The following is a 14,397-nucleotide window of genomic DNA, read 5'->3' as shown; positions in this document are numbered from 1 at the left end:
GATAGAATGAATGACAGATATGTAGATAGAACGAACAACTAGATAGATAGATAGATAGATAGATAGATAGATAATTAGAGACAGAATGAACGACAGATATGTAGATAGAACGAACAACTAGATAGATAGATAGACAGAATGAACAACAGATATGTAGATAGAACGAACAACTAGATAGATAGATAGATAGATAGAGATAGATAGATAGATAGATAGAATGAACGACAGATATGTAGATAGAACGAACAACTAGATAGATAGACAGAATGAACGACAGATATGTAGATAGAACGAACAACTAGATAGACAGATAGATAGATAGATAGATAGATAGATAATTAGATAGACAGAATGAACGACAGACATGTAGATTGATAGAATCAATGACAGATATGTAGATAGAATGAACAAGACAGACAGACAGACAGACAGACAGATAGATAGATAGATAGATAGATAGATAGATAGATAGAGATAGATAGATAGATAGAATGAACGACAGATATGTAGATAGAACGAACAACTAGATAGACAGATAGATAGATAGATAGATAGATAGATAGATAATTAGATAGACAGAATGAACGACAGATATGTAGATAGAACGAACAACTAGATAGATAGATAGATAGATAGATAGAATGAATGACAGATATGTAGATAGAACGAACAACTAGATAGATAGATAGATAGATAGATAGATAGATAGATAGATAATTAGATAGACAGAATGAACGACAGATATGTAGATAGAACGAACTAGATAGATAGATAGACAGAATGAACAACAGATATGTAGATAGAACGAACAACTAGATAGATAGATAGATAGATAGATATAGATAGATAGATAGATAGATAGAATGAACGACAGATATGTAGATAGAACGAACAACTAGATAGATAGACAGAATGAACGACAGATATGTAGATAGAACGAACAACTAGATAGACAGATAGATAGATAGATAGATAGATAGATAGATAGATAGATAGATAATTAGATAGACAGAATGAACGACAGACATGTAGATTGATAGAATCAATGACAGATATGTAGATAGAATGAACAAGACAGACAGACAGACAGACAGACAGACAGATAGATAGATAGATAGATAGATAGATAGTCAGATTGATTGATTGATTGACTGACTGTGGCCAAGCAAGAGCATAATGTTTCAGTATAAATAGCATCCAGTTTTTATAAATAAATAAACAAATTGTAAAGATTTTTCTACAGATACTCCATTTACTGTCAATGCAAAACCACTAAGCAGGCTGCTTCACAAAGCATGAAATTCAGTTGGGCTGAAATCCTGTTTGACAAGATTTTCAAATGAATCTACAACAGGTTTCTGTGCCGTCATTGTGGCTACTGTAACTGACAGAGGCTCAGAAACACATATTCCTCTCACATTCTGGACACACACTGTGCAGCGCTGGTCAAGACAAGTCTACACGCTTAGTGTCCTCTGCCCTTTCACTGTCTTCTACTCCAATCTTTGCTGTTGACAAAGCAAAAATAGTCTTTGAAAGAAACTGCATTTAATCTTAAATCTTCCTCACAAAGTTTCTTTATAATTGCCCTCTGAATGGGTGAACGTTGTGGTGTAAATTAGGCCTAAAGACCATGTTTTAAATAGTCAAAATCATAAACATGATTTTCTATTTGCTAGTCAGCTGAAGCTTGTTTTCCGACCACAGCACTGAATGTTTTCAAGTCAAATTTTAATATTATTTAAGATAATGCAACATAATATCTAGTAAATGAGTAAAAGGTTTGATAACGGGATCTGGTTTCAAATCTGGTTTATTTGAGCCTTACTGGGTGGCCACACATAAAATGGTATCCGTGTTTTAAAACATTAAGATATTGTCGTGCAGTACCCAGTATGATACAGTAGTCTGCAAGATCAAAGTACTATGACTCGAGGTCGAGGACACCCCTAATCCATTAACACCAATACAGCAGCTGACAGAAACTACCTGACCGAGACTGCTGCTGGGCTGTGACGTCACGGCGCACCGCCGCCCTGCAGTGTCAGTGATTTTAGAAAAGCTCTGGAGGGCGAGACGGCCCACCATCAACACAGTACACCACTATCACTATCGGAATCCACCAGACATCTTCAAGCTGCACGGACTTAAAGAAAACCGCCGAGTCAACGAGGACACGCGAAAACGTAACGGATTTGCGGTGCACGCCGAACTCTGGCTGGGTCGCGCGCATCTGCTTGTGTGCTGGTGCGTCGGGCTCGGTCGCTGCGACTGTTGGATTTCAAATCTAAATAGACACACAAGCTAAAGTATCTCGCCTTCGCGAATTTAGCTATCGGAACAGAGCGTCATTGCCTGGGTGGAGTTGCAGTGCATCGTTCAATTATGCATGAAGAAGCAGCGGCTAGCGCACTAGCAGCGCGAGCTAACCACTGTCCCGTATTATGACAGTGATCTGCATGCCTACAGCGTTTGATCACGCGCGGCAGTCAAGCGCGTTTGACTTTGATGCTGGTGCTGGACAGGATCTCCGGTAGAAATTAACTTTTGCCCGTCATTTCATTGACATGGCAAACGGTTAGCCTGTGCAGGCCTAGCTAGCCACTGTGTTAGCTAGTAGAAATCACTTCACTGGATTATAGGCAGCATGCAAACCTAAACGGTTTGTTTGTAGCGAGGGAGCCAGTGGACGTGTAATACAGTATGTTATAGATGCGGAGCGAGTAGATGGCTGACAGCCAGCTTCTAGGGTACTGCCAACTTGACAAAACAGGGTTTTAATATCTGAAAAAGTGGCAGGCGTGTGCGTTTCACAATGCATCTTCTCAATGCAAATTCGGGTAGTGTCACTGAAGCAAATGCTTGGATAATAGAGGCACTGCCTCCAGCTAGCTAGCTCTTTGAGGAGTAACATGTCAGGTCTTGAGTCGATTTTATGCTCTAAATAAGCAAGCCACTCGTTCAGCCTCAGCTGGCAATTGTAGCTCGGTTATCACTGAGAGAGGGGATGCCCTAAACACTTTAAGCATGTCTAGCAAAGCTTCAGTTAAAGAGAAGAAGTCCGGCTTCAGCAAGAAGCTCTTCCGCCGGGGCTCGGTGCGCTCCGTGGGGAGTTTCATGAGCAGAGTCCTGAAGACTCTGTCCACGCTCTCTCATTTCAGCTCGGAGCTGCACGCGCCGGAGGGCGACAAGGACGATGGGGGGTTCACAGCCTTCAAGAACGAAGGCAAGGGATCCGTCGCGTCGGACGAGAGCGACTGCGGGGGGTTTCTGTCCGGGGACAAAATCCCCGGAGTGGCCGGTTTGAAAAACCACGGCAATACGTGTTTCATGAACGCTATTCTGCAGTGCCTGAGCAACACGGAGCTGTTCGCCGAGTATTTGGCTCTGGAGCAGTATCGAGGTGATCAGACGGATGACGAGAAACCCAAGACGAACGGGGTCGTGCAGAGGAAGGGCGGTCAGGACAAAGGAGAGGTGACAGAGCAGCTGTCGGGATTGGTCCGAGCCCTGTGGACTTTTGAGTACACGCCGCAGCACAGTCGAGACTTCAAAGTAAGTTCACGCGAAGGATTATTCACACCATGGGACTATTATCTGCCTTAACCACTTATAAAATGATCTAACTGAAATGGGCCCTGAAAAATTGCAATGAATCATTTTAACCTAAAGTCACCATGAAAACAAAATGAGGGTTAGTTCCCCCAAAATGAAAATTCTGTCATTTATTACTCACCCTCATGTCGTTCCACACCCGTAAGACCTTCAGAACACAAATTAAGATATTTTTGATGAAATCCGAGAGGTGTATGACTCGTCCATCAATATAATCAACACTTTCAAGGTCCAGAAAGGTACTAAAGACATCATTAAAACAGTTGACATGACTGCAGTGGTTCAACCTTAATGTTATGAAGCGACGAGAATACTTTTTGTGCACAAAAACAAAAATAACGACTTTATTCAACAGTATCTTCTCTTCTGTGTCATTCTCATACGTTGTTTACATCCAGCGCTTCCAGGTTCTACATCAGAACGGCGACTCATTATTGGCCGGCTCCCTCGTCGTCATCACACTCATGCGTCGTACTGATCACATGATCAGCTTTGGCCAATACTGAGTTGGCGTTCGGACGAAAACACGGAAGCCTTCTCTGTACTTACTGCGGCAATAACAGGGAAGAGAAGAGATTGTTGAATAAAGTCGTTATTTTTGTTTTGTTTTTTGGCGCACAAAAAGTATTCTCGTCGCTTCATAACATTAAGGTTGAACCACTGCAGTCATGTCGACTGTTTTAACGATGACATTAGTACCTTTCTGGATCTTGAAAGTGTTGATTATATTGATGGATGAGTCATATACCTCTCGGATTTCATAAAAAATCTCAATTTGTGTTCTGAAGATGAACGAAGGTCTTACGGGTGTGGAACGACATGAGGGTGAGTAATTAATAACAGAATTTTCATTTTTGGGTCAACTAACCCTTTAAAAATGTGTTCCGTTACAGTTACAAATTACCTCCTAAATAAGTATTCAGTAACGTGATCTAAGCACCACAATATTAAAGTAATGTAATCTGATTACTTTTGGATTTCTTCAAGGTCACGTATGTAAATAAAGTCAGTATTTAGGAGAATGATTGCGAAGCTATGATTTCCTCTGATTTAGATATCCACACCCTATCGTCACATTAATTCTCTGTGTTGTTAAGCATGATGAACATATTACACTGAAGTAGGCTGCTTTTAATTGAACATTTAGCTATTTAAAGTAAAAGTTCTTCTTTGGCAAAATTGTATTTCCAATAGCTTAAACATGGGCTTTACTCCCAATTGTCACTGTTTCTATCACTGCAACTTCCTGAACACACACAAGAAATTAAATCCGTTCATCCCAAGAAAAGGCTGGATAGGCTTTACAGCGCTTCACAGCTGTTACATATCACATACCCATCAATTGATTTGTCCTGGTTAACTATTTCAGCAAAACGCTCCCACATGGTACATTCCTTGCTTTTTTGTTTTTAATTCTCCTTTTTCAAAATTTCTCTCAGATCTGTTTTGCCTCCATTGCCGTTTAAACAAGTGGACCCCGCAACTGTGTAGCTTAATGAGAGTCTGCAAATTAGTGCCAGATGAAAAATTAAGCTTTAAACACATTCATATTTCCATCATGTTGGAAAACATTACTTTCAGAATCATTTGTTAAGCTGGTGTATATTTTTAGAAAGCTATTAAAGGATTAGTTCACCCAAAAAGGAAATTTCTGTCATTAATTACTTGTTCATCTTCAGAACGCAAATTAAGATATTTTTTGACGAAATCTGAGAGCTTTCTGACCTTCCTATAGACATCAATGTCATAACCAATTTCAAGGTCCAGAAAGGTAGTAAAGACATAGTTAAAATATTCCACGTGACTACAGTGGTTCAACCTTAATGTTATGAAGCGACGAGAATACTTTTTCTTTTTGCGTGTAAAAAAAGAAGAAAAAAAAAAAAAATGAATAATGGCTTTATTCAACAATTTCTTGTATCTAATTTGTATCCTTATAACATGTATTCCATTACTCCCAATCCCTGCACATCATTTTTTTTTAATTCATGTGCACTAGTAATCTTTAATCAAAATATATATCTTCCCCTCCCTACTATTGCACTTCCGCTTCATGCCAACTTAAACAAACAAACAAACAAAAAACAGTCCAAACAAATCATTCATTAATTGGCCTGAATCCATCTGAGCAGTTCTCAAGTCAATAACTTGCTAAATCAATAAGTCGAGAATCGAAAGTTTGTTAGTAATTCGCAGAGAACCGATGATGTGAAGAGGGAGTTAGTTTTGAACTGTTCTCAGAAATGAACCGTTCAAAAGAAGTGATTCGTGGAAATGTTGAACTTCTCATTACTAAGGTCTGTAAACCACAAAAGAATCTGACTGCAACCCACTTGACTTGCTGCACTTGTTTTCTACTAATTTGTTTTATTAGTTGTTGTTTTTTTTTTATTTATCGATCTTGTTTGATCAGTGAGATCTCTGATTGTAGTCCTTGAAAACAAAAAAAAGTAGTGCTTTTAAAGTCCTTGAAAGTCCTAGAATTTAATTTTACAATACCTGTACGAACCCTGAATATGTCTTAGTAAGATAATATACTGTATAGGCTAAATGCTCTGTTTTATGATCAAAACTCTGTAGTTTTCATTGAGGAACAAAACACAACACAACGCAATGCAATATAATGATGATTGAGAGATGTGCAAATAAACGTGCCTCAACTAGGGCTGGGCGATAAAACGATAACGATATGTATCGCGATAGACACGTGATCGATATCAATAAAAAATGTGTTCGATAAAACCTTCGATATTATTCTTCGTCGGAAGAAAACAGAGGTTGCGAAGCAAGTTTGGTTGCATTAACAAAGGCACTCGCTCTCTGGTAACCTAGCAACAGCCAATCATGTAACAGTATCATATTTGGTTGCGCCATATCGTTGTCTCGTGCTGGTCTGCTGGATTCCTCTTAAGTAACCGGCGACTGATAAGCAGAAAATGAGTGCCGCAGCGAGCGAGGTAATTGTAAATAAAAGAGGAAAAGTCAGCTCGTTAGTATGGCAGTTTTTTGGATATAAGTCTGACCATAGTCAGACCAATGTCTACAAATTATGCAAGACCGTCGTCCCTGCCAAGACTGGTAATACCACGAACTTGATGTACCACCTTAGCCGCGCTCACCCTTTGGAGCACAGCCGTATTCAACCAACAACATCTGTAGCTGCAACATTTTAATTATTTGAGTTTTCCATGTTTGTTGACATTTCTGTCTTAATAACTGAGGGGATTATGATCAGAGGAAGGATAAGTTTAAAATAAAAATGTTTAAATGTAATATATTTTTCTCCTGGTCCTTATTTTAAAATTGGTCATAAAAATATCAATAATTATCGATATCGTCCGATATGAAACACTGATATCGTGATACAGTTTTCAGCCATATCGCCCAGCCCTAGCCTCAACAGACTGATGTATCATATTTGATGTGCATGATATCATGATTTTTCTAAAAAAAAATATATATGATGGATAATCAAGTAAACCTAAGTTGCTTTTGTCCAGTAAGTGTTCATCTTTAAATATTAATAACAATATAAAAGTTATTCTAACGTTTATAAACACCATGAAAGATTTTACAGCAAAAAGACACATTACAACATTTTGCTGGACATTTTTACGATTATAATAAAAGGTGTTTTGCTTGCAAGAAAAGTGTAAACTATCAAGAGGACGACAGAAGGCATGTAGTAGATTGTGTACAAAAGTTTTGATCATGTAGAGACCTTAGAAATGCATGTATCAAATATGATACACTAAAGGCTTTATAAGGTTAAAGGCACAAAGTAAACCCCTAAAAGCTCAATTGTCAACACTGACTGTAAGTTTTCCATATCTGATCTTGCTCCTAGAGATTAGAAACATTCATGTCTTCTTGTTCCAGACTTGACTAACACTCTGTGTGTGTTTTGGTAGAATGCTGTGGCCAAGAGTGCCATGCAGTACCGAGGAAATGCACAGCACGATGCCCAGGAGTTCCTTCTCTGGCTACTGGACCGTGTCCATGAAGACCTCAACCATCTTGTACACCCTACCATTAGAGGCTCTATAAAGGTACGGCTGATATCATAGTGAAATGACTTTGAATGTTTTGCTGGTGCATAGCTACCTAGTCTAAGGATGTTGTACTTTCTCCTCTTAGGCCGTGTGTCCACCAAATCGTTTTTAGCCAGCTGAAAACTGTTTTAGCTGTGGGCGCTTGAGAGCGCTTCAGCAGCGCAGTGTTTTTTTTTTTTTTTTCAGTTGAGACACTTTGCTTGCTATGATACAGAATACTAGTGTTACTAGTATCTCATTTCACAGATAGCTTATTTCTGCAAAGTATTTGCTCTGGCTCTTGTTTTAAATTATTTTGTTCCTTTTAGGGCTGCACGATTAATTGAAAGTAAACCGCATGCGATTTGGCAATTGGCTGCACTTTGTTTTGTTTTTTAATGCACAGCTTGTCAGAGAAGTACGGCTAAATGCTGCTCCATCTGAAAGCCAGAGGGCGCTCTCGACCTCAAATATGCCCTGCAGAAGAAAGATAACGCATGTCATTCTAGAAAAATCCCTATGGGCATCACACTATCACTGTAGCAGAATAAACAGAAGATTGAAGCATTTTGATTAAAGATGACTAATAAACACACGACTACGACAATATATGGTTTATCTGAGTTCTTCAAGCCTTCTTGGGTAATTCATGATAATAAAGTATATTTATAATGCAATGCTAATCGACGTATCCTTTATCACAGTATAGAATATTATGAAATAATATGTTGTGTGTCTTATTCTGTGTGAGAAGCCACATTATCTCATAGAAAGATGTTTTCAAACACTCAACTGACTTTATGAAGTGAGTTTGGAGTAAAAACATGTCACTAAATGTTGTCTTTTGTTGGACAAGAGGTTCATAAATGCTTCTCACGTTTGGAAAGATGTTTGACGCGTGTTGCTTTTTCAAATGCACATTGTAAGCGGCTCAAACTCGCAGTGTTTTCAGATGGAGCAGCAAGTACTATTGATCACAGAGCCGTGATTCACTGACAAGCTGCGCATTAAAAAATAATCGCACTAAACCAAACGGTTTAAGCATGATTTTGGGTTAATTGCAATTAATCGTGCAGCCCTAGTTCCATTATTATGCTTGTTGTTGTTGTCGTCTGTTACCGTTGTACAAACAGGATGTGGCATTTGTCCCACCCTTCCTCCATTGTGATTGGACAGCTGGGTAAAAGTTGAACATTCTTCAACTTTCGGTGACTGGCAAAAAAACATACAGTGCTCAGAACTCAGTGTGAAATAGACGGTAAGCGCCTCGTCATGCTGCCGGACTTTTAAAAACGCGGCGCTCCCATTGAAAACAATTGGAAAAATAGGCTAGCCTCTGGAAAAAACGCTTTGGAGGACACACAGCCTTAAGCTCAGCTGAATTTGGAGACGGTTAACCACTCTTGCTGTTTACAAAGTTTGCACAGAATGGGGTTTGTATTGACAGGTCCATAAAAGCTTGAGATTTCAATCATTTAAATAGCAGAACAGGATAAGAGCCAAACGTGACTGGATTTATAGCTAGGAGTCTCACATCAGACATCAGTCTGACAAAGATCAGGGCAAAAGAGTCTAGGGGATTTAAATTCTGCACTATATCAAATACATGGGACATTAAGTCACACCCTATGGCTTGTTTGGAGGAGGGCTCGTTTGGTTTCTTTTTACAGCCTGTGGTGTCCTGGTCAGGGTCAGCCACTTGCATCCTCGCATGAGGTCATTCAGCTTGTCCGATTGATTTAGATGTACGTTGTGGTTTCCTAGAGTTTGTGCCAAGGAGCACGAGGCTGACAGTTTCCTGGCTGACTGTCTGCACTGCCCTGGAGAGCCAGATGCTTAGCTGGAATCTTAAACTTATAAAAGACTGTCAGCCTCTCAGATTATTAATCACTTACACTGTCTTGGGGGTTTATTTATTTACTCAAGCTCTTCCTTTATGGTGCATATGCAACTTTATTCTGACTTTTGACAACAGTACTTCTGTGCGCTTAGATTGTGTAGATATTAAGTTACAGATGTTTTCTGGTCTAACATGGTATTTCTGGATTTTTAAGGAATGTTCTTGGGTCAATACAAGTCAAGATCAGTTGAAAGCATTTTTGTGGCATTATGTTGATTTACCACAGAAAATAATTTTAACTCGTCCCTGATCCGTCAGCGTTTTTCTTTTCAAAGTTTCTGTAACATACAGTAGAAATGAATCATTTTGGATGGTTTAAAAGCAGATGCACTATCATACAAAAGTTTGGGGTTGGTAAGACTTTGTTTTTGAAAGAAGTCCCTTAAGGCTGCATTTATTTGATCAAAATACAGTAAAAACAGTTATATAGTGAAATATTTATTTCAGATAACTGTTTTCTATTTGAATATATTAAAAAATGTAGGCTAATTTATTCCCGTGATGTCAAAGCTGAATTTTCAGCATCAATACTCCAGTCTTCAGTGTCACATGATCCTTCAGAAATCATTCTGATATGATGATCTGATGCTCAAGAAACATTTATTATCATCATCAGTGCTGAAAACAGTTGTGCTGCTTAATATTTTTTTTTTTTGGAAACCGTGATGCATTTTTTTTCAGGATTCTTTGATGAATAGGAATTTCTAAAGAACAGCATTTATATGAAATAGAAATATTTTGTAACATTATAAATATCATACTCTTAACTGTCATTTTTGATTAATTTAATGTGCCCTTGCTGAATAATAGTATTTATTTCTTAAAAAAAAAAACCAAACTGACCCCAAACGTTTGAATGGTAGTGTATGTGCAGCGTGCAAAAAACACACGAACTGTCCAGTAAAAATTAGTTTATGTTCAGGAATATTTGGAGAATTTACTTCGACACATTATTCCTTGTGATGATCATGTGTTCACAAGTTTTATCTGAATTATTATGTAGGTCACGTTCACACAGCAGCAGAAAACGGTTGTCAGTCCTGTATTTTAATCCTTAATACAGTTATGTTCGCAGTATGGTTATTTACAGGAGTGCAAACTGCATTTTATAACACAACATGTACATTTTCCGGACTCAGAACTGTATTCCCGAAAAACCCGTGCTGTGTGAACACTGTGTTATTGTTGCTGCTTGCATTTCAGTTATTAGTGTGGTAAATGTTTACATTGCATCATATGCAAATCTATTATGCATATTCAGTAGTTGACCTTCCTCCTGTATGTCTTGAGTTACTGGTAATAGTATTGTGAACAGTCTCATGTTTGTCACCATAGCCACCTATTGAGGAAGATGATGGAGCATTAGAGGGACCTTCACCTCCTCTTTCAGCTGGCTCATTTGTCCAAGAGCTGTTTCAAGCTCAGTACAGGTATGATCATTCTCATGTCTGTCTGTCGACTGTACTTAAATATATTTGTCTTTATTGAAATCACTCACTGTGACCTCTGTTGATTCCAGATCCTCGCTTACCTGTCCCCACTGTCAGAAACAGAGCAACACTTTTGATCCTTTTCTTTGCATCTCCCTCCCGATTCCATTACCTCACACACGGTAAGTACTCATGTCAGAGAGAGACTGATTTAATTTCCTTGCTCTGTGTTTTGATGACAGCAACATGCTTCATCTGTAGTGAGGACATAAAGGCAGATTGACCTACGTTATGTCTTTATTAATGATGTGACTGATCATCAGGGGTAGGATGAATATGAAGAAATATGTCCTGACACCTCTGCGAAGTTTAGATTAAGCGTTCGATTTCCTGCTTTGTTCATTTTAATGACTGTTGTAATGATGTTGTTAATTTACCATGAAACATGTTGTTGCTGCTCTGTGGTATCTATAGAAATGGATAAGCGACAGATTAAAAGATGATTTTGAAAGAATTCTCTTCTGCTCACCAAAGCTGCATTTATTTGCTTTAAAAATACAGCAAAAACTGTAACATTACAATTTAAAATAACTTTGTTTCTATGTTAATATATTTTAAAATGTAATTTATTCCCGTGATGTCAAAGCTGAATTTTCAGCATCATTACTTCAGTCTTCAGTGTCACATGATCCTTCAGAAATCATTCTGATATGATGATTTGCTGCCCAAGAAACATTTATTTTTGTCATCAATGCTGAAATCAGTTGTGCTGCTTAATATTTATTTGGAAACTGCAATACATATTCTTTTTTTTTTATTATGCATGTCTTTACTTCCACCTTTGATCAATTTAATGCATCCTTAATAATAAATAAATAAATATTCCATTATCCATTTTAATAACCTTGAACTGGAAGGATTCAAAACAGAATTGTCTCATCTTTTTTTCAATCTCATCTCATATTTTTGTTAAAGGACTTTTAGAAAAGTTACTTATAAGCTGATATTCAAGTGAGTGAAGTTTGTTCAATGTAAAATAGTGTTTTATGGACGGTTACATATCCTTGTATGATATAACATTCAAAATTTCCGGGTTTAACAAGTTATTGTGGTCATAATATGATTTGAATGACTGAATTTAACTTTACACAAGACTGGTGTTTTACTTACTAACATTGTCTGTGCAATTTCCACATGTAGTGTCTCAATTTTATGCTTGTACTTCTGGAAAAAGTGTGATTTTGCACATCTGTTCATGGTGCTGTACGTTTGACAGTGTTAATTTGGTTTATTTATTGGGTAATTCCGTGTCAACTCAACAAGAGGGCTCAAATTTTGATTTTGTTAATATTTTTTTCTGTAGAAAGTCAAACATAAATAGTGATGAAAGCCAAAATATTAAATGTCACAGATGTATATTTACTGAGTAATTAACTATTTTGTAGAGGGGGGTCAAAATGACAACTTTCACATGAGATTTGGAGCCAATTTACAGGGTTTTAAAAATGACTGTAGAAAGAAGGCAGCATCACAGTTTTGTTTTTGGTAGGTCTATTGGTTGCAGGCATGCAAACTTTGGAAAAGGAGTATTTATGGCACTCAGACAGGTATGTTCTATGCAACAGATGATGGGGAAAAAATGAGATACATTTCTAGTTTTAACATTATTTGTTCTTCAGATATTCCTTTTTAAAAGAAAATAGTATCAGCTGTATGCAAAAGGACCCACATTTGGTTTTTGACCACGGAAAATGTGCACAATTTACCAATTTACTCATGGAACCGCATTAAGATCTCCATATCTCTGGGATTGAACCATCGAGGGCCTTTAAAAGTGAAAATACCAAAAGGAAAGTTTGTTAAGAACCAGAATTTAAAAGGATTATTAAGATATCTTTAATACTTCTTGAGTTATAGGCATGCAAACTTGAGGCTAAAAACACAAGAAGTGTTTTTTGCCATTTTTGAACTGTCACTGTTGGCATTTAATGAAACAAAGATTGCTAAAGTCAACAGATTTTACTAACAGACCTACCAATCTCTGTGTAAAAATAAAATAATAATGCTGCCATCTTTACAGTCATTTTTACACCCCTGTAAACTGGCTCCAAATCTCAGGTGAAAATTGTCATTTTGACCCCCCTCTACAAAATAGTTAATTACTCAGTAAATATACATCTGTGACATTTAATATTTTGGCTTTCATCACTATATATGTTTGTCTTTCTACAGGAAAAAAAATATTACCAAAATCAAAAATTTGAGCCGGGGAATGTATTTTTTAAAATATTTTTAAATGTATAGGCATTATTTTTATATTTCATTTTCCTATTCATATAGTTAAATTTTAGTAATTTATGTCATTTAGCTTTAATATGTTTATTTTAGTTTTAAACATTTTAGTGCTTCAACTGAAACATATTTCTGTTAGTTGCCAATGCAATATTTCTAGCCTTCATTTACATTTGTAATTATATTTTCTTTTTTTTTTTCAGTTAACAAAAACAATTTTGTTTTAATTTTAGTTAACAATAACAACACTTGCTTCATAGCTTTTCATTGTAAGCATATTACTGTACAGTGCAGGCATTCTCCCTTTATTTTCACTGAGGCACAAGTTAAACTTATTTTCTGTGGAAACTGACAGAATGTCATAGATGTCTGTTGATAGAGCTTAAATTTACTCAAAATATTCCTTCATAAAATACAACATTTCTGAAGTTGCTATTTTTTCTTTGATTTAGGTGCTAAATATAAATTTCCCTTCAAATTATCATCCTGTCTTGCTTCTCTCCTGAGGTGCTGTGATGTTATTTTTAAATGGTCAGTGTAGTGGTTGATCAAGGAGAGCACTCACAGCATTTTTAAGATGCTGAATTTATTAGTGCACATTAATGATTAAAGAAGTCGTACTATTAGAAGACAGGCAGTGATGATGAACCAGTGAATAATAGTGCCAGGGAAAGTAGAATAGCTGGGCAGGTTTTACTTCCACATCATTATCTTGTTAAACCCTGCCCGTGACTTTATATCATCCCTAATCCAAGAAGTTCTACTTCATAAAGAGGAATCAGGGGGGTGGGGTGATGTATTTTGACCCGTCCACCCACCCACAGTGGCTTTCTGCACTGTCGGCATCTCTCCACTCTGAAAAACATTAGTGCAGAGAAAGAGTAGATTTGGAGCTTATGCTCTGCCAGCATGAAGAATGACTGATCCGAGAAAGAGGAAATTTCGTCTGGAAGCTCAACGATGTGCAACTTAAGCGGTGACTTATAGTTGCCCTGGTCGTCACAGTCTGTGGGAGTAGATTTCATTTGCCCTCTCCTTAATTCTGTTTATCCATGCTTCGCAATTGCTGTTATCTCTGTGTATTATTTCATAGGCCATTTATTCCCTGCCCTTCCTTGATATGCCACTT

At 37.4% G+C, this 14,397-nt stretch overlaps 1 protein-coding gene across 2 annotated transcripts in view; it reads left to right on the top strand.

Moving 5' to 3' along the window:
- The first annotated feature begins 1,982 nt into the window (after positions 1 to 1,982).
- Positions 1,983 to 14,397, top strand: part of usp31 (ubiquitin specific peptidase 31) — a 29,009-nt gene continuing 16,594 nt past the window's right edge. The window contains exons 1-4 of one of the 2 annotated variants that reach the window (XM_051887875.1): positions 1,983 to 3,555; positions 7,527 to 7,664; positions 10,882 to 10,976; positions 11,066 to 11,158. In XM_051887875.1, coding sequence (XP_051743835.1) covers positions 3,028 to 3,555; positions 7,527 to 7,664; positions 10,882 to 10,976; positions 11,066 to 11,158 — 854 coding nt within the window. In that variant the 5' untranslated portion in view covers positions 1,983 to 3,027. The remainder of the gene's footprint in view (positions 3,556 to 7,526; positions 7,665 to 10,881; positions 10,977 to 11,065; positions 11,159 to 14,397) is intronic. The other variant, XM_051887876.1, reaches the window with a different exon arrangement.

Source organism: Ctenopharyngodon idella, chromosome 3 (assembly GCF_019924925.1).
Source record: "Ctenopharyngodon idella isolate HZGC_01 chromosome 3, HZGC01, whole genome shotgun sequence".
NCBI classification, from domain to species: domain Eukaryota; kingdom Metazoa; phylum Chordata; class Actinopteri; order Cypriniformes; family Xenocyprididae; genus Ctenopharyngodon; species Ctenopharyngodon idella.
Note: the sequence above shows the minus strand (reverse complement) of the source record. Positions and strands in the feature narration are given on the sequence as shown.